The 19629-nt window shown below is 40.1% G+C and overlaps 1 protein-coding gene across 3 annotated transcripts in view; it reads left to right on the top strand.

Annotated features, from left to right (window-relative positions):
- The window catches only part of cnot10 (CCR4-NOT transcription complex, subunit 10), a 41643-nt gene extending 23075 nt beyond the window's left edge, over positions 1-18568 (top strand). For 2 of the 3 annotated variants that reach the window (XM_072260841.1, XM_072260832.1), the window contains exons 12-19: positions 1101-1277; positions 2282-2365; positions 2616-2729; positions 3424-3554; positions 5273-5308; positions 8328-8455; positions 11719-11794; positions 16775-18567. In XM_072260841.1, coding sequence (XP_072116942.1) covers positions 1101-1277; positions 2282-2365; positions 2616-2729; positions 3424-3554; positions 5273-5308; positions 8328-8455; positions 11719-11794; positions 16775-16923 — 895 coding nt within the window. In that variant the 3' untranslated portion in view covers positions 16924-18567. Of the gene's footprint in view, positions 1-1100; positions 1278-2281; positions 2366-2615; positions 2730-3423; positions 3555-5272; positions 5309-8327; positions 8456-11718; positions 11795-16774 lie in introns of all 3 variants that reach the window. The other variant, XM_072260822.1, reaches the window with a different exon arrangement.
- Positions 18569-19629: the final 1061 nt, after the last annotated feature.

Raw genomic sequence — 19629 nt, 5'->3', positions numbered from 1 at the left:
CAATGTTATTTCTATATTGCAATCAGATATAAGTGATTCAACAGTGAACGTGCATCTCAGTATATAAATGATTAAACTTACACAATGTTTAGATATTTTTAAAGTATGCAGTCTATCGCCATGGAAACTTTAAAACTTAAGATTTTAGTGAAGTTAACTTTGTAACATGATGGTCTGTGTTCTAGGTAGATGCAGTGGTTCTGACTTGTATGTTGGGTCAATAGATTGTTGAGGTGGAATTAGTGTAGGAAAATGACACTGGAGTAAGTGATCAACTGTGTTCTTGATGCTGGACTCTGGGTTGTAATTTTTATGTTCTCTTGTTTTAAATTAGAAAAATTGGACAATGAAATGCTCAACAGACTTGTTTATTGGAAATATGAAGTTTCCTGTAATCGGAGACCACACAGTTTAAGTGGTATTTTGCACCAGCTTCCATCAAAATTTTTTTTCTAAAAATCTAACTATTACTTCCTACTGTTTCATGAGCATCCTAGAAAGAGCTGCTGCTGAGCTATTGGGTTTGGGCACCTTGCTAGAATTTTATGGAAGCATAGTGTTGCATGTTTCTGGTGGTTGAGGGAGATTAAGTGAGAGATGGGAGTGGAGCCACTCATCTGCAACGGTCATCACAGCTAAATTTGTCTTCAGTTTCCTTTGGAGGTTGGCTGTGGTTTCCTGGTTCAAAATTGTGACTTTAACAAAATGACTGAAAACAGCTATCATGGGGGAACGAGTATTTAGTACTTCAAGTTGTCCTCTGCACTGTGCTGCCTGAAAATAAGGTGGAAGCAAATTAAACAGTACTGTCAAAATGGAATTCGGTAAATGCTTAAGAAGTCTATGGGGCTATTTGGGAGGGAATGGGACTGACTGAATAGCTCCCTCAAAGAGCTCGTTCTGCAGTATCACTTTGATTCTTCCTTCTCTCAGCTGAGGGTGACTTCGTGATAATGGGCGATGAACCTTGGGAGTCCGAATATAAAGGCTATGGCAGGTGTTGGGAATAGTGAAGGATACCTTTAAGATTAATATTTAAATATGGACAGTGAAAATAGGAATCCTGTAATTCACTTGGCTTCCTTTAATGTTTCCCACAGTGACGGGCAGTCTTCAGCCATTCCCGTAGCCAGCATGGAGTTTGCGGCCATCTGTCTAAGAAATGCATTGCTTCTGCTCCCTGAAGATCAACAAGAGATGAAGAAAGATAATGGATTAAGAAATTTCAATCAGTCAGGCAGTAGTGAAACTAACAATGAAAGTGGTGAGACATGCAGGTACAGCACAATGGAAGATGTGTTTATAGGTCAGTGGATGAGTAGAGTGGAATTTAATGCACATAGATTTGGTGAGCACCCGTGCCCCCCTTCCCAAAAGGATCAGTACATGTGTTTAGATTAAAAATATCAGAAGCTAATACATAGACCCATTGTTTCTGTACCTCAACACCCCATATTGAGTGGACACACAATAGTGTCTATCACAAACAAGGTTGGAAATATTAATGTGCAGTGTGTTGTGTCTAATAGGTGGATAGAGGAAGGAGGTAGAAAGTGTGTGTGTATTCGTGTGTTCAACCTGTCATTTCAATTTCCCATTTTCCCCATTTGACTCTCTTCCGCTGCTGCTTTGCTGAACTCCGAGATGGATGAACAGTGTCTTAAGTTAAGAATCAGTAAGACCCAAGTTGTCATGATTTCACCAGAAACCCTGTTCCGTTGCCACTCCATTCACCTCCCTCCACAGGAACAAGCATATTAATCCTTTCCCTACTGTTTTAATGTAACAGCACTTCATCCCTTTCCTTTTACTTCTATTGCCCTTGAGAAGCTTCCTTGAACCACTAGACCTTCTAGTGAATGTGCTTCTACAATGTTGTTGGGAAGGGAATTGTAGAATTCATTTGTGGCACCCAGGAGTGATATATTTGCAAAAAAACATTTAGAGTAAATTGGAAGAGAGCCTGCCAGTGGTAGAGTCCGCAAACACAACTGGCCAAATGCTTGTAAGTGTTGGAGGTTATAGGCAGGACGGTTATGGAAGCAGCCGTACTGACAAGCATTTTGAAAGTGGCGTACGCTGCAGCCACTGAAGTTGGTGGGGGTGGGAAGAGAAAGTTTAGGGTGGTGGATAGGATGACATTTAAGCACAACTGCTTTGTCGTGGACAGTATCGAACTGGTGCACTGCCCATGTAAATGAAGAGAATTCCATCACACTTGAGCCTTGTGGCCAGAGAAAGCTCAGATAACATGCTAAAATTATTTTATTCCATCCTCAAGTGGCAAGCCTCATGAAGGGGAGAAATACTTGGTTCCAGGCCCACCGTCATCTCCATTAAGGAAGCAGGAGTTAGACAATTTGAGGTGATGATTTTTTTTTCAATATCTAATCCATTTCTTTAACGTTATTTCGTACAATGTTTTGTATAAATCTGAAGGGTTTGTGCCCTGCAGTGGAAACCAAATTGTTACTGGGGTGAGAAAACATAGAATATATCCCAAATAGTGGGAATCCAAGTGGAATTAACAACATAAGGTTTTGGACAGATTTTAACTCCAAAGATGGAATATTGTTGCAGGCTGATTATTTCACAAGTGCATTCTGTTTTCTCAGGTGCTCCATTCTGGCTGGTAGTGCATATGTTGCCCTTGCACTCGGTGACAACCTCATGGCCTTAAATCATGCAGAGAATCTTCTACAGCAGCCCAAATTGTCTGGATCTCTGAAGTAAGTAACAGGAGATATGCAACCAGGTGGTTATTATTAAAACAGGATTGATTGAGCCTTATGAGAAAAGTGCTTCCTTAAACTTTGCCTCTTGGGCATTCACTTGAAAAGAAACAACAGCCCATTTTCAAATAGTCTTAGTCTTTCCCCATAGCTCTGACTATTTTTAAAAAGGGAATTACTTTAGACAAAAAAGGAAAGCTGCTGTTGAAATTGGAAATGACAATGGGCATTTAAGATTCAGTAACTTTAGAGGTGAAAATAGAGACACGGTGATGTTGAGGTGGAATGTAAAGTCAATAGCATATTGGTTAAGTTAATAGATAGCATTGCAGAGAGGTAAACTAATGAGGTCCCACATCAGCAGCTGGAGAATTTTAAATGGTTATAATCCAGAGTGAAAATGTATCATGATCAAAATGCAACCAAGATCATAGAATTTGCAAGTGTCTTAAAGTAAAGTTTGCCATACTAATCCGCAACTGTGGGGTTGATTCCTAAACCGGTCTTTGAATAACCTGCCAAGCCACTGGAAAAAGGACTAATGAAGGTTGGCAATAAATGCTGGTCTACCAATGACATCCACAACCCATAAACAGACAGGGGAGAATCAGGAGGGTGTTGACTGATTGGCGAGGAAGGAAGAAATTCCCCTGTGTTGTGCAGCCATTCTCTAATGTGTAATTTTGTTTAGGTTTCTAGGTCACTTGTATGCAGCAGAATCCCTCATCTCGCTGGACAGAATCTCTGATGCCATCACTCATTTGAATCCTGAAAATGTTACTGATGTGTTCTTGGGAGTTTCTTCAAATGAACAGGACCAAGGTAAATAATTTCAAGTTTTAAATATTTACCCACTTGGGAACATATTATATCAGATGCTCTTGTGAAGTATTGCATTTTAAGGCCTTTATTCCCCTCCTCATCCAGTAGAGTTTTGGAATGGTACCACACAGAATACTGGAATGAACTATTGATTAACAGCAATCCCTGCTCTTTCCCCATAGTCCTGCATTCTTCCTTCCTCTGTTACAAGTATTTTTCCAGCTCTCTTCTGAGAAATTCTAAAAAGAATATTCTACTTCCTTACTTGGCAGGAAGTTTCAGTTTGCAAGTCACTGTTTTAAATAAAAAGATAAATCTTATACCCTTTTTATTCCACTTCACTGAAATCCGTCTTTATGCCATTTGAAGTAATTTTCAATCCGATCTAATCTCCCCTTGATCTCACCTACTCCAGGAAGAACAACTCCAGCTTCTCTAGTCTCTAGACGACTAAAGTCCATCATTCTGGGGGCAATTTCTGTAATCTAGTCTGCATCCCTTCCAAAGCATTGCCATTCTTCCTAAAGTGTAGGTTGAGACTTAAATTAATTGATTTCTTGGGAGTAGTTGAAGCAAGCTTTCACCGTTATTCAAACACTTCCTGAAAATACTTTCCATCTGTTATTTCTCTTTGATATGTAGTTTTTTTCAACAAAAGGTAGCATGTAAAAGATTTTTTAAAAATTGAAAAAAATGAGTATAATTTTCCCTAAAATTGTCTGAATTTCCCTAAAATGCTGTCTGAAATGTATTTTACAAGCTTATGGAGTTGATTATTGTTGGAGGTTTTTGGAATGGAGCAATTTGCCCTGAATCAATGGTTCATGTTCAGTAACTGCAGATATCAGCAGCTGATCCCTAACCAGGGTACCCGTTTAGTGACTAGCTCCTCTCTGATTTTAGCAAATAAATCTACATGTCCTCTTATCATGCTTCTGGTACTCCGTCTTCACTTCACACTCTCTCACCTCCTGTCTACTCCCATTTCTCTTACAAGAGCTCTGATATATTTCGTGTTTCTAGGGCCTGCACCTCTGACTTCAGAAATTGCAAATCTGTTGTGATTACTCCTAGTTTTAGACATGGTTCCAAATGTGACATACCCAGATACAAAAGTTACAACTATGTCTTCCCAGTGATCCTAGTAGTCCTCTCCGTCTTCTGACACTGGTAACCCTAGGACACTCATGCTTCATCCGAGTAATTGGTCTTTGGCCTCTAATGTTAAATTTTTATGTGGCTGTTAGTTGCTGCATGACATCTGTTTCCATTGACGTATCCCCAGGCAGTCGTTCAACTAGATGTCATGAGTTTAGTCCCAGTGACTAAAAATGAACTTCTCTTCCTTTTCCACACTCCTCACCTTCCTCCAGTTATAGCCAAGTCTAAATTCTCTTCTCCATATTATTTTCTAAAATGAATTTTCAGGAGTTGCTGAAGTTCATCTGGGGACGGTGCTCTCTCAATATTGGGGAGCATATTCCAGTAATGAAGTTGAGGGCAGACATTTGTCCAGGTTGTAATGGTTCTGATTCTGAGGATCTTCTGGGTGTACTGCCTTGCTGGGAGGTGATACGTAAGTTTATAATTCACCACATTTTGTGTCAAGACTAGAATAATCTTCAGTTTGAAGAATGGCATTGCAGCAATTAAATTGACACAAATTCTGTTTGCTTGAAAGGAGACGTGAATTGAGACATTTTGGCATTTCTTTTCAGGTTCTGACCGAGGAGAAAATGAACAGATGGAAAGCTGTAAGTGTACATTAATAAAAAAAAAATTCACATCTAGAAACATGACTGCCATTGTTAGAATCAGAAATAAAATTAGAAACTGCTGAAACCATTCACCCCGTCAGACATTATTTGTAGAGTAAAGCAGAGCTGATGTTTTGTGTTGGTGACCTCCCATCCGAATCGGAGGATGGTCAGAGATTTTCCAGTTTTTGAGTGTAGAGCCAGGTTAAGAGTAGTGTCTCAGAGCTGATGTGAAGCAGTAAAGGAAGAATAATTGCAGAAGTCTCTGTGTTGGAAAATCAGAAAATAGAAAATGATTCTAAATAGTCTGATTCTTAAAAAGAAAATGCTAAAGCATTTTATGGCTCAAAGGCTTTGAGTGTTGCGGCTTTTAAATACTAACTAGGAATATCTTGAGCTACCTGCATTGGTGTAATATATAAAATGGGTGATTGTGTGAAGCATAAAATGCCTGTAATTGATTTTGTATGTTGGATTTCTTGCATTATCAGGTAGCAACCGTATAATTTAAGTGCTTATAAATATGTTAATGTTTGGTTTACACAATCACTTGCTGACTGATCTATCTGGCTTCCAGTTTTTCTGTCCCTTGGTTTATAATTTCATTCTTTTGATCAAATCCTTAATGACTTCAACTTTTCCAATCTTTGGACCTCCTCTGCTCTCCAATCTCTGATCTCTGCACTTCTCTCTTGTGCATTCTGACTTTAATCTCTCTGCCACTGACCCTCTTACCTCCAGTTATTTTAGCCCCAAACTATGGAAGACTTCCCCACAGCACTTTTTCCTTCAAACACTGCGCAACCCCAAGTATTTGAATATCTACCTTGTAGAAGTGGCTCAGTCTCAGATTTGGTTTAAGAGATTAAAGAAATATAGGAATGCAAGTGTTGAATGCTTAAGGACATATCTCTAGTAGGCTCATCTAGTTGTTCATCAGGTTTTATTTAGTTTGATACAGTGCAATGGAGAATATTACAGCTGAAGGCTGTGGATTCCGGTTAATCAGGGCAGCCACTTATTTGGGACAACTCTTAAAGGACAGAAATTTAAAGAGAAAATTGCCGGGATTCCCTTTGTTAATTTGGGACACTATGCCGCTTAATTGGGCAGGAGACTGTTACCGAACAAGTTCTAACAGTCACACCCATCTGTGTGGCTGCTGGGCATTACACTGTGCTTAGAGCAATCAGTTTTTAAATAGCATCAGTTACATCTGCGTTTGTGTTCATAAAGCAGTGATGTTTGTCACTGATAGTCGGTGAGGAATAAGCAATTAGACAATTGAGAATGGTTTTGCTCACTGTGGTTTCAAGCATTCAGGCTTGGAGATGTCAGAAACGGCCAAGAGTGAAAATGAAACAATTTCACTACTTCAGCAAATTAGGAACTACAAAGACTTTGAAGGTATCGACAATATATTTAATATTACAATGGAAATGAAGATCTGGAGGTTGCAATCGGTGATAGCATTGTATGAAAGCAGTCCATTAGCTGCACTGGTTTTGTTCATTGCATACACTGGATGAATTTCTCCATCAGTTACTATTAGGAACTAATACAGGGTTTTATAGTGTACAGTTCTATTGGTAATGTTCTAACTTGTTCTGTATTTCAATTAAATACACAATTTGTTACTCAGTTTGTCTGTTTTATACCTTTTTAACTATTTCCATGAAACTTTGGCTAAATTGGGGAAGCTGGCCAAAATGTGGTGGTTGTGATGTGTCTCAATTTACCAGAATCCACTGTATTTAATAAATTCATGAATGAGCAGGCACATAGCTAAATTAATCCTACCTCTGCCATCAGACCTGCAGGCTGCAACTGTTCAAATACATGTTAGAGTACAGTTTTAATGTGATAAGGGCTTCTCTATCTCCCATTCCTTTGGACAGAGAGTTCTAGACCCCTACCAATTGATATATATCACAATAGACATGGTTGGTGAATAGAGCATTGCAGAATTCCAATGGTGTCAGGCTTCCAGTCATACACACCTATCAATCAGTCCTATTCCTGTCCTCAACCAAGTTCAGATCCAATTTGCCCCTCATTTGAATCCCATGGAATTTACTTATTGAACAGTTATGGTATTAGAAACAGTCATGGATTAGAATCCATGTTGATAAAGTCAAATTTTACTATGCTATTTCTTTGTTGTTACCTTTTCAAAGAATCAAATTAGTCACACCTAACCTTCCTTTAACAAACTTTATTAGCAATGTCCACATCAGCAGTTGTCAGTTCCTCTGGCATTGCTTAAATTGGCCAAAGAGAATTGAAAAAAATTTTGAATTAGTCTTTTCAATTTCTTCTCTCGCTGTTTTTAACAGATACATGAATCCCAACCTAGTAGTTTGTCCATTTAACGACTATGTAAACTGCTTAGTCTTCATCTTTAGGTGTTTATCATATTCAGTAATGCATAACAACATCACTGACAATTCCTCATTAAAGCGTTTGCAAAATATTCATTTAGCACCTTGTTCACGTTCCCCTACCTCCACACTTTATTGATTGATTGGTTCCTAATGGGCCTTAATCTTTCATTTATTGTCCCGTTGCATATAATGTAATTTAAAAAAAGCCTTCAGCTGTTACTTTTCTAAAGACTCTTTGATTTCATTCTTTCCACTTAATTTTTGTTCTGACTCTCTCTGTATTCTTCCAGACTTCCTGCTCCATTAAGCAATGTATATATTTCTCCAACTAAGCCAGGCTGCGTGTCGCGTAATAGTCAGAATCTCGATTCATACATTAGTATGCTTGTTACTGTACATACTATAGTTGGCAGAAATTATATCTTTCTGAACACTTAAATTTGTATTTTCCCTCCACTGAGTGATTACCAGAATACTTCCAATGAGATTAAATCTTTGTTGCATTCTATTGATTCTATACTTTCTAGCCAGATTCTGATTTTTCTGAAATGATTTAAGTAATGATTTACAGACAGTCGTCAACAAACAGATTAGAAGCTAACGTGCTCTTCTAAATTTTGTGCATTCACCAGCTGGGAAACAGATACTGCAGTGTTACCCTAATTCCGTTACATCAGCTCGTGCAATGATGCTGTTTAACCTTGGCAGTGCATATTGTCTACGCAGTGAATATGACAAGGCACGCAAGTGTCTTCATCAGGTGAGAAAGCAAGAGCGTGTCATTTTTTTTTTAACTGCGCCATCCAAATCCTTAAGTGGAAGCTGTGGTCTGAGAGGTCGTTCTTTTACTTGCTGGAAAAGTTCCTGTATGGTTGTCACCAGACTGCTGGTGTGAAGCGGGGGGAGGTAGTGGGGTGTGGAGATACGTTTCAATCCTCATTTTGAACTTTGATTCTCTTTTAAGATTTTTTTTTGCATTCCACAAGAAAGAAATTAGTGTTCTTTAGCTCATTGCCTTCATGAAGGTTGCAAAGGATTTAAGATTAGTCACCACTTGTACTGGGCACTCCTGAATAAAGTTTGATATATTTGTTAATCTTGTTCTTCAGTAAAATGTATTTGTTTCCTTACTGACTATAATCTCATTTTATATCTGCATGTTTCATTTTTGTTAACTGCCCATCTACTCGGGGAGTTGAGGATCTGCCTTCCTGAAAACTTTGCTCCTGCACTTTAACCCAGTGTTTTGATTCTGCTATCTGATGACTGATATCCCATTTGAGCATACTAATACGTACAGTTTCTGTCAAGGATAATAGTAAGTGGTTGTGTGGTCCTTTATGCTTTTACTGATTATCTGAGTGAATTGCTCGGTCTCCTACTCTGCTTTTGGATGGAAATTCTGTGATTTGAAAATTAGTTTTCCTTTCTTCAATCTTTATCCACTTGAATTTATTTTCAATTTCCAGCCAATCATTCTAAATCCTAATGATTGACATTGGAGGAAAATGTTGTTTAACCTTCGTTTGAGATAACTTCAAGATGTGCGGCATTTGAATGTCCCTCCACAACAGTCACAGATCACTACAACGCGCTCGTGACCAAACTGCAGCATGTGTACCCAGGCTCTGCCAAATGTTAGGACTGTCTTGTTGGTCACTAAAGCCCAGGCTTGTTGCTGCAGCCCATTTCTCCAAATATAGCATTACCTACATTGAACTGGTATATCTCACACAACAATTTTCTATGTTTTCCCTGCTGTGGGGGAAAGAAAGCAAATTAAATCCCATTTAAATTAAAATAACAGATAAAATCATCTCATTTCTTTACATCATTCATCGGATAACAAACAGGCTTGTGGTATTGGATTCCTAGTCAGATAGACACTAGTCAGTAAAAAAAAATCCTGGAATGAATTGTATGTGTGTTAACCTCTGGTGATACAAATCCTTATCCCTGTGGTTTCCCAATAGCTGCTGTCTGCCAATCTGAGAAACTTAAGTTTAGCGTAATTCTTTGCTTTCTGGATTTCAGCTACTTCTCCACTTGTTTATATCATGGGCTGGCAACTTCCCATCTAATTTGTATGATATTTTATCAGATGTCTGTATGAACCATATTACCTATTTAATTTGTAATTTTCACTATTTCCTCAGTATATTTCAGTAACTTTAGAATATTTAGATCTTATCTATTTTGTTTTTTTGATCAGCGTCTTTCTCAGTGTTTTGATTTTATCGAATAAGGTTTATGACAATTGACACACAATTAGCTTCTCGGTGTTTAATCACTCAAAGAGTTGAACTGCAAGTGCATGTAACGAGAGCTTTTAATATTTAACTACCCTCAAATCTTTTGCATACTTTTTGTCAATTGAATTTTTAAATATAATGTTCAGTCTCTGTTTCACTGGCCTTTTGGAATTCTGGGCTGCATACTATTTGTACATGGATGTTTGAAGCTTGATCCTTGTTTAGACTGACTTGTTTAGAAATGCAGTATAGTAGCAGGCCTTTCTGCCACAATAAGCCCGCACTATCCAGTTACATCCATGTGACCAGTTAACCCATTAACATGGAACGTGGGAGGAAACCAGAGCACCTGGAGGAAACCCACGCATTCACAGGGAGAATGTACAAACTCTTTGCGGACAGTGGCAGAATTGGCGCTCTTACAGTGTTACATTAACCGCTGGACTACCGTGTCGGCCTTGTGCTGATCAGTGGAACCCAATGAAAATAGTCTTGTCTGAATGAACAAATACAGTCGGCCCTCCTTATCCATGAGTTCCGCATGCGCGAATTCAACCAACCACGAATCGAGAAAACCCGGAAATGCTGTTCCAGCACTTGTTGTTCGAACATGTACGGACTTTTTTTTCTTGTCATTATTCCCTAAACAATGCAGTAAAACAACTATTTTACATGGCATTTACATTGTATTAGGTATTATGAGTAATCTAGAGATGAGTTAAAGTATACGGGAGGATGTGCGTAGGTTATCCATCGGGATCGAGAAAAAAAACCCCACAAGTTCCCTTTTACTAAGTAAGTCGGAACAGGTACATCCAATATTAATTAGCGTCAGTTAGTCAAATATTTGTCTTAGTATATAGTATATATTTTACCTTTCCATGCATATAAAACACTTAAACGTATGTTTCAGTGCCGGGCTCAGGAACGGAAATTCCCAAGTTCGATCCAGTGACAGACCGCTTCTGAGCACGCTCTCCATCTGTGCTGGGTTGGTTGATGTGCAGGATCAAAAACCCAAAACCCAATAATTAAACCACTGCGTTGCTTAGTAATAATTGTAGCTTTCATCGGGGCAGGGCCTTTCTCACTTTATCCTTTAAAGTTGTTCCAATCGTTGACCGACTGTAGCCTAAGACTTTTCCAATGACCGATGGCATTTCATCTCTTTCCGATCGCTTTTGTTATTTCCACTTTATTTTAAATGGTGATTGTGATTATTTTCGTGAACAGAAACACTGTGGATTCAGAGCTCCACCGCCGGGTCCTAAAGTCCACTTCACTGAGACATGTTAAATAAGGTCCGGGGTTCCACTGGGTCCTAAGGTCCACCACATTTAGACAGGTTGAATAAGGGACTTGAGCATCCTTGTTTTTTGGTATCCGTGAGGGGTCCTGGAACCAATCCCTCGCGGGTAAGGAGGGCCGACTGTAACGTATTCTCCTACTGCACTATTGTAATTTGTTCACTTTTGAATATACTGCTTTATTTAATGAAGTTGATAATTTTTTAATTCATTTGGCAGTTTTTTGTCTTTTCCATCTCATATTCATCTTCCCACTGATCTCAAATTTTCTACTTGTAAATGTTTCTTGTGCTTTTTTTTTAAGAGCATTGCAAATGTACTAACATGACTCAAAGTATTTACTGTTTGAGCTTTCAGGAAGTCCTTAATGAAGTGCTTCAGTTTTAATATATCCTTTTCTAAGCAAGTCTGTCAACATTGTAATTGGGCACTAGCTCATTTGTGTTTTCCTTTATCAATTGAAGGCTGCATCAATGATTAGTCCCAAAGAGATTCCACCAGAAGGCATCTTACTGGCTGTTTATCTTGAGCTACAGAATGGTAAGTTTGTGTTTGATAATGATCTCTAAGGTTGCAGTGTGTAGAAATTGGAGTAACTTTTTTATTGTGCAACACTTCACTTGTGAGTCTGTTTGGGTCATCTATTGCATCCGGTACTCCTGGTGCGGCCTCCTCTACATCGGTGAAACCTGACGCAGATTGGGGGACCGCTTCGTTGAGCACCTCCGCTCAGTCCGCCACAACAGACAGGATCTCCCAGTAGCCACCCACTTCAACTCTGCTTCCCACTCCCATTCAGATATGTCCATACATGGCCTCCTCTACTGCCATGATGAGGCTAAACTCAGGTTGGAGGAGCAACACCTCATAAACCGTCTAGGTAGTCTCCAGCCCCTTGGTATGAACATAGAATTCTCCAACTTCCGGTAATTCCCTCCCCCTCCCTTCCTCTATCCCTATGCCCCCTCCCCCAGCTCCCTCATGGTTCCTCCTCCTGCCACTACCCATTGTTTTCCCCTATTCTTTCTTCACCTTTCCTGCCTATCACCTCCCTGCTTCCCCTCCCCCACCCCTTTATCTTTCCCCTTACTGGTTTTTCACCTGGAACCTACCAGCCTTCTCCTTCCCACCCTCCCCCCACCTTCTTTATAGGGCCTCTGCCCCTTCCCTCTACAGTCCTGACGAAGGGTTCCAGCCCGAAACGTCGACCGATCTTTTCCAAGGATGCTGCCTGACCTGCTGAGTTCCTCCAGTGTGTTGTGAGTGTTTTTTTTTCCTCTGGATGATCTTTCAATAGCAAATTTTGGTTCTTTGCTTATGCACAGTAATAAATTCTCTGGGGAGAGAAGTGCCAGAGAAATAGTTTGATGCAACTATTTCTTGACTTGTCTAAGCACATGAATTTTCATTTTAAGTTCACCAATGTATGATTCCCAATGCAAGTTAAACTTAACGCATTCATTCCCTGGCCTCTTGGCACAAAACTAATCTGGCAGGGGGATGGGAACCAGGATGATGGAGCTGAGGATGAGCCACTATGTTTACAAGTAGATGATGGGTGTGACATGAATGTAAGGAAGGACAAGCCAATGATTGGGTACAGATGCAGACAGAGCAAAGAGTTAAATTGTACCACAAAGGCAAGATTCAAAAGGGCAAAGAATACAGGACTAAAAGTGCAGTATCTAAATGCACGTGGCATTCATAATAAGGTGGATGAGCTCGTGGCACATTAGAGATTGGTCGATATGACATTATAGGCATCTGAGTCATGGCTGAAAGAAAGCCATAGTCGGGAGCTTAACATCAAAAGATATACTTTGTATGGATAGGACAGATGGGTAGGCATGGGCAGTGGTTTGGCTCCGTAGGTAAGAGGTGGAATTACATCTTTAGAAAGAGGACACATAGTGTCAAAGAATGTTAAATCTTTGTGGGTGGGGTTAAGAAATGGCAAGGGTTAAAAAAAAAAAGCATTATGGGAATCATATATATGCCTCCAAATAGTAGCCAAGATGTGGGGTTGAGATTGCACAGGGAGCTGGAAAAAGCGTGTAATAAGGGTAATGTCACAATTGTAATAGGGGACTTCGAGATGCAAGGGGATTGGGAAAATCAGGTTGGTTTCAAATCGCAACAGAGGGAATTTGTTGAATGCCTATGAAGTGGCTTTTTAGAGCAGCTCGTACTTGAGCCTACTTGGAGAAAGGCTTTCTTTGATTGGGTTTTATATAATAACCCAGATCTTATTAGGAACTTAATGTAACAGAACCCTTAGGAGGCAGTGATCATAATATGATTGAATTCATACTGAAATTTGAGAGGGACAAGCATAAGTCACATGTATCAGTATCACAATAGAATAAAGGGAATTAAAGAGGCATGAGAGAGGATCCTGCCCGGAGGAGGATACTGGCAGGGATGATAGCAGAGCAGAGATGGCTGAGGTTTCTGGGAATAGTTCACAAGGCGCAGGATAGATATATCCCACAGAAGAAGTAGTTTTCAATTGGCATGGGTAGGCAACCATGGCTGACAAGGGAAGTTAAGGACTGCATAAAAGCCAAGGAAAGGACATATAAGGTAGCAAAACTGAGTGGAAGTTGGATGATTGGGAAGCTTTTAAAATCCAAAAAAGGCAACTGAAAAAGCTAAGAGAAAGGAAAAGATTAAATACGAGGGCGAACTAGCCAATAATATAAAGCAGGATACTAGAAGTTTTTTCAGTTATATAAAGAGTAAAAGGGAGGTGAGAGTTGATATTGGACCGCAGGAAAATGATGCTGGTGAGGTAGTAATGGGGGACGAAGAAATGCAGATGAGCTTATTGGGTACTTTGTATCAGTCTTCACTGTGGAAGACACCAACCGTGTGCCAGAGGTCCAGGAGTGTCAGGTAACAGGAGAGAGTGCTTTTGCCATTACAAAGGAAGAAGTGCTAGGCAGACTCAAAGGTCTTCAGGTGGATAAGTCACCTGGACCAGATGGACTACATCCCAGAGTCCTGAGAGAGGTTGCTGAACGGATAATGGATGCATTAATCATGATCTTTCAAGAGTCACTTGATTCTGGCATGGTCCCAGAGGACTGGAAGATTGCAAATGTCATTCCACTCTTTAAGAAGGGAGGAAGGCAAAAGAGAAATTATAGGCCAATTAACCCAACCTCAGTGGTTGGGAAAGTGTTGGAGTCCATTTATTAAGGATGTGGTTTCAGGGTATTTTGAGACTAATGATAAAATAAGTCAAAGTCAGCATGGTTTCTGTAAAAGGAAATCTTCCCTGATAGATCTGTTAAGAGTTCTTCGAGGAAATAACAAGCAAGGTGGACAAAGGAGAGGCAGTGGATGTCATTTACTTGGATTTTCAGAAGGCATATGATAAGGTTCCACACATGAGGCTGCTTAACAAGATAAAATCCTGTGGTGTTACAAAAAAGATATTGGCATGGATAGAGGAATGGCTGACAAGCAGGAGGCAGTGAGCTGGAATAAAGAGGGCCTTTTCTGGTTGGCTGCCAGTGACTATCGGTGTTCCTCAGGAGTCAATATTGGGATCACTACTTTTGACATTGTTTGTCAATGATTTGGATAATGGAATTGATGGCTTTGTGGTAAAGTTTGCAGATGATACAAATATGGATGGAGAGGTAGGTAGTGCTGGGGAAGCAATGTGATTGCAGCAGGACTTCGACAAATTGGAATATTGGGCCAAAAAAATAACAGATGGAATACAATGTTGGGAAATGTATGATATATTTTGGTAAAAAGAACAGTAGTGTGGACTCTTATCTAAATGAGGAGAAGGTTCAAACATCAGAGGTGCAGAGGGACTTGGGAATCCTCATGTAAGACTTTCAGAAGGTTACTTACAGATTCACTCTGTGGTAAAGAAGGCAAATACAATGTTGGCATTTATTTCAAGGGGAGTAGAATATAAAGGCAAGGAGATAATGCTGAGGCTTTATAAGACACTACTCAGGCCGTACTTGGAGTATTGTCAACATTTTTGGACCCTGTATCTCAAAGGATGTGTTGTCATTGGAGAGGTTCCAGAGGAGGTTTACAAGGATGATTCTGGAAATGAATTAGTTAACATATGAGGAGCGTATGTTTGGGCCTGTACTCACTGGAATTTAGAAGAATGTGCTGGGATCTCATTGAAACCTACTGAATGTTAAAAGGACTAGATAGGGTGGATATGGAGAGGATGTTTCCTATGGTAGGGGTATCCAGAACTGGAGCGCACAGCCTCAAAATTGAGTGACGACCTTTTAGAACAAAGGTGAGGAGGATTTTTTTTTTTAGCCAGAGGGAAGTGAATCTGTGGAATGTTCTGCCACAGACTGCAGTGGAGGCCAAGTCCACGGGTGTATTTAAGGTGGAAGTTGATTGTTTTCTGATTGGTCAGGGCATCAAAGAATATGGCAAGAAGGCAGGCGTGTGGGGTTGAGTGGGATCTGAGATCAGCCATGATAGATTGGCGGAGCAGACTCGATGGGCTGAATGGCCTAATCCTGCTCCTTTGATCTTATGGTCTAATTGTCAATTGCTGTATCATATTTCTGAATTACGAAGGTTCACTGAGCCCATATTTGTCAGTGTTCCTCTTTTCCATGGATGAATTTCCCATTATATGGGTACTTTTCTCGGGGTCTCTGGTCAGATTAATGTCATATCCAGTATATAATAGGTTTTGAATGAAAAACAGATCAAATATACTTCATGAGTAAAAGCTAAAAATGATTAATATTGAGATGTCAAGGCTATGGGCAGGAACTAGCCAAAAGGGATAGTTTCAAGGAATGTCATAAATGAGGAGAGAAGGGTTTTGGAAAGTGATTCCAGACATCGTCTTGGCAGTTGTAAACGCTCCTACCAGTAGTGCAACAATTAAAACTGGAGATGTTCAAGAGAACAGAATTGTTGGGGCATAGGTCTCAGAAGGGGGCTGGATGTGATTGCAAAGATAAAGAAGAGTGAGACTACAAAAGGATTTGAAAGGCAAGATAAGTTTTACGTTCCCTTGAGGATGTAAGATTAAGGAAAATCTGATTAAAATGCTTAAGGTTGAAGCAGTAGAGAGAGAAATTATCACCTCAGGCGATTCTCCAACAAAGGAGCATTGCCTTGACATTATCGCGCTCTTCAAGAACTTTGTTTGGAAGCATTTCCCTATTTAGCAGGCAGTGAAAATCTGCAACTCCATTTCAAACAGATTTATAGCTTCATGTCAGAGAAGGGTTCCAGGAAAATGGTGTGTTAAGGTATCAGCTATGATCTCATTGAATGACAGAAGCAGCTCAAGGGGCTGAATGGCCTTCTAAGTTTTAACGCCTTGCTCTCATGTACAGATGTAGTAGTCCTTGCTTTGACCATTGTATTAATTTGCTGTAAGTTTACATTTTCTGTTAATACTGCTTACATCTTGTCTCTGCCTACAATGAATATGCAGTTGTGTTTGGGAACAATTCCACCAGTCAGTACATTTTGCTTTCTTTTTTCTTCGGTTGGTGGGTGCAGGCAACACGCAGTTGGCACTACAGATCATCAAAAGGAATCAGTTACTGCCCTCGGTGAAATCCCTGAATTCAGATGTGAAGAAGAAGCCGGTGTTTCAGTCCATCCAGACCGTGCAGCCACCACCATTCAGCACTGTCCAGCGGAAGTGAGTCTGCGGTACTAAGATCCATTTGCTGCCTTCAGGACTGTTCCCGTGCTGGGCAAGAGGCTCGGGTTGCAGGGGAAAACCCACAAAGCACTGCAGCTCTCAGCCATCCAACGATGGAGAAGAGGAATTTTTTGAACATCCAGTGCTAGGGATACAAGAACCAGTCAGTATAGGGTTGATCAACCTTGGACTCAAATGCTCACTGAAGGTAAAAACATGCACAGTTTCTGTGTGTTTCTGGAATTTGGAGGTTTATCAAGTTTTTAATATTTTGTTTTATGATAATGGTTTGTAACTGCAGTATTTATAGCTGAACAGATGTGTTTCCTGTTATATTAGCAGCAATTAAAGTAATCCAATGAAAACCTTATATGCTAAAGAACACTTTCATATGACAATTTAGTTGTCCATCTCATATGGTGCATATGTTATAAAATTCTTCTCAACATCTTGCCTGTTAATTGAACTGTCATGGAATTGCTGATTGAGTTTGATTCTGGAAGTACAATTAGCAAAATTAAAATGATGGAACTATTCTTGCCACTAAGCAGAATTTTACAAATCCTCTTGGTTCACCTTCTAAAGTTAGTGATGTTATCTGCCTGAGCTTAGTAAACAACGAGAAGAGGGGAGGCTGAACATTTGAGGTACTATAGAATATCTTTAGGAATGCAATTTCCTTGAGTATCACAGATGTTCTAATGTGAGTTTTACTAACTAGTTGAAGTCCTGTCTTAATCAAGCCAGTGACATTTTGTAAATAGTGTTTTACCTGGCCTTCATTTCTTGCTGCTTTTCAGCAGTAACTACTTTTTCTTTCTGGAAATATACCATGTAAAGAAGCCTAGAGAAAGAAACTTGTAAAAAATAAAATATTGAAATTTATCAGATTAATAAATGAAGAAGGCATTGTCATGAATTTTTGATCCAGGAATTCGTAAAAGGAACCAAAATGAAATGTGCTCTCTCTTCACTTACTTTACCAATTTCCAGCGTGGCTGTCAAAGGATTCTGAGAGAGCAGGGAGAAAGGGAATCAAGGTGTAGAAAATGCAGAGCCACCGGAAAGAGCTGGGATTAGGAACTGACTAGATTACACCTGCAGGCAGCTGGCACAGACTCGATGGCTTAGTGTTTGGAAGCAATATAGGGGGAGGACATCATTTGATTTTCTCAGAGAGCTCCTTGGCCACGATAATTTTCCCAATGTGTAATTTTCAGTGCTGAAGCTAAGTTCAGCTGTTTGCGTTCAGTTAGACAGCATTGCTTCAGAACCTACCAAGAGCAGCATCCCAACCCACTTATCAGGTCTAATTGATATCAGAACAAGCTGCAATCTGAAGCTGTTGTGGCTCATGAATCCTGCCTACAGTCAGAAGCCCACTGGTGATATTAGATCAAGAGGGTAAGGTTCCAATATATCACAAACTGCCTGGTCAAACACGGGTACTCTTAAACATTGCAAATGAAATGATATTTTGGAAGCATAGTTGACTCTGATTGTGAATAAAGAACAAATGTAAATTCTGCATTCTGTTCATTCACTGATAGTTTTGGTTGTGAACTTACTGCTTTTTGGATGTATATAGCTGTGTTTCTTTGATTGCCTCACTTTCGATGTATGAAGATGAAATGTTTTTGTAGGAACATTAGGATTGGAAGACACCATTCGGCACTTGATCTAGTTCAGTTTGATTATAGTGATTGGTATTCCAGCTTCCACTTAATAACCTTGCTCATTAAAACTCTACTAGCTGTTTATCTTTTGCCCTTCTGAATACATGATACCTTTGCTTGCATGATTTAAAACTGAACCTCTTGTTTTGGGAGAGATGTCCAAGGCCAGTATTTTCTGCCTGTGCTGCATTGCCCAGATCATCCATTCCAGACAACCATATTGTCTCCTTATTTAGATTATGAGGACACACAGTCCTCTTTATTGTCATTTGGTAATGCATGCATTAAGAAATGATACAATGTTTTTCCAGAATGATATCACAGAAACACATGACAAACCGACTTAAAAAACTGACAAAAACCACATAATTATAACATATGTTACAACAGTGTAAAGCAATACTGTAATTTGATAAGAACAGACCATGGGCACAGTCAAAGTCTCTCGAAAGTCCCATCATCTCACACAGACGGTAAACATCCAGTGCCGCCAAACTTGCCGATGCAGCATCCTGGAAGCATCCGACCACAGTCCGAGTCCGTCCGAAAAACTCCGAGCCTCCGACCAGCTCTCCGACACCGAGCACCATCTCTGCTGAGCGCTTTGACCCCGGCCCTGGCAATAGGCAAAGCCGAGGATTTGGGGTCTTCCCCTCCGGAGATTCTCAATTGCACAGTAGCAGTGGCAGCGAAGCGGGCATTACAGAAGTTACTCCAGGTGTTCCTCCATACTTCTTGCATCTGTCTCCATCAAATCAGAATTGTGCACGGCCCCCTAGTTAACACATAATCGATATCATTCGGAACGGCCGTGCACGCTGCGTCATGCCGCCATCTTCTCCCTCCCTCCTGGGGTTTGTGTATCTGAGCGGCATGTTGTACAACTCGGGATTGAGCAGAGACTGACGGTCGGAACAACAATCCTTATTCCAGAGTCTATCTTGTTTCTCTTTTATCTTATTTAGAGATACAACACGGAATAGGCCCTTCAGACACTTCAAACCGAGCCACCCAACAACCCTAGCCAATAA

The sequence above is a fragment of the Mobula birostris genome, chromosome 1 (genome assembly GCF_030028105.1).
Source record: "Mobula birostris isolate sMobBir1 chromosome 1, sMobBir1.hap1, whole genome shotgun sequence".
Lineage (NCBI taxonomy): Eukaryota > Metazoa > Chordata > Chondrichthyes > Myliobatiformes > Myliobatidae > Mobula > Mobula birostris.
The sequence above is the reverse complement of the archived record's forward strand: the minus strand, read 5'-3'. Positions and strand labels throughout refer to the sequence as shown.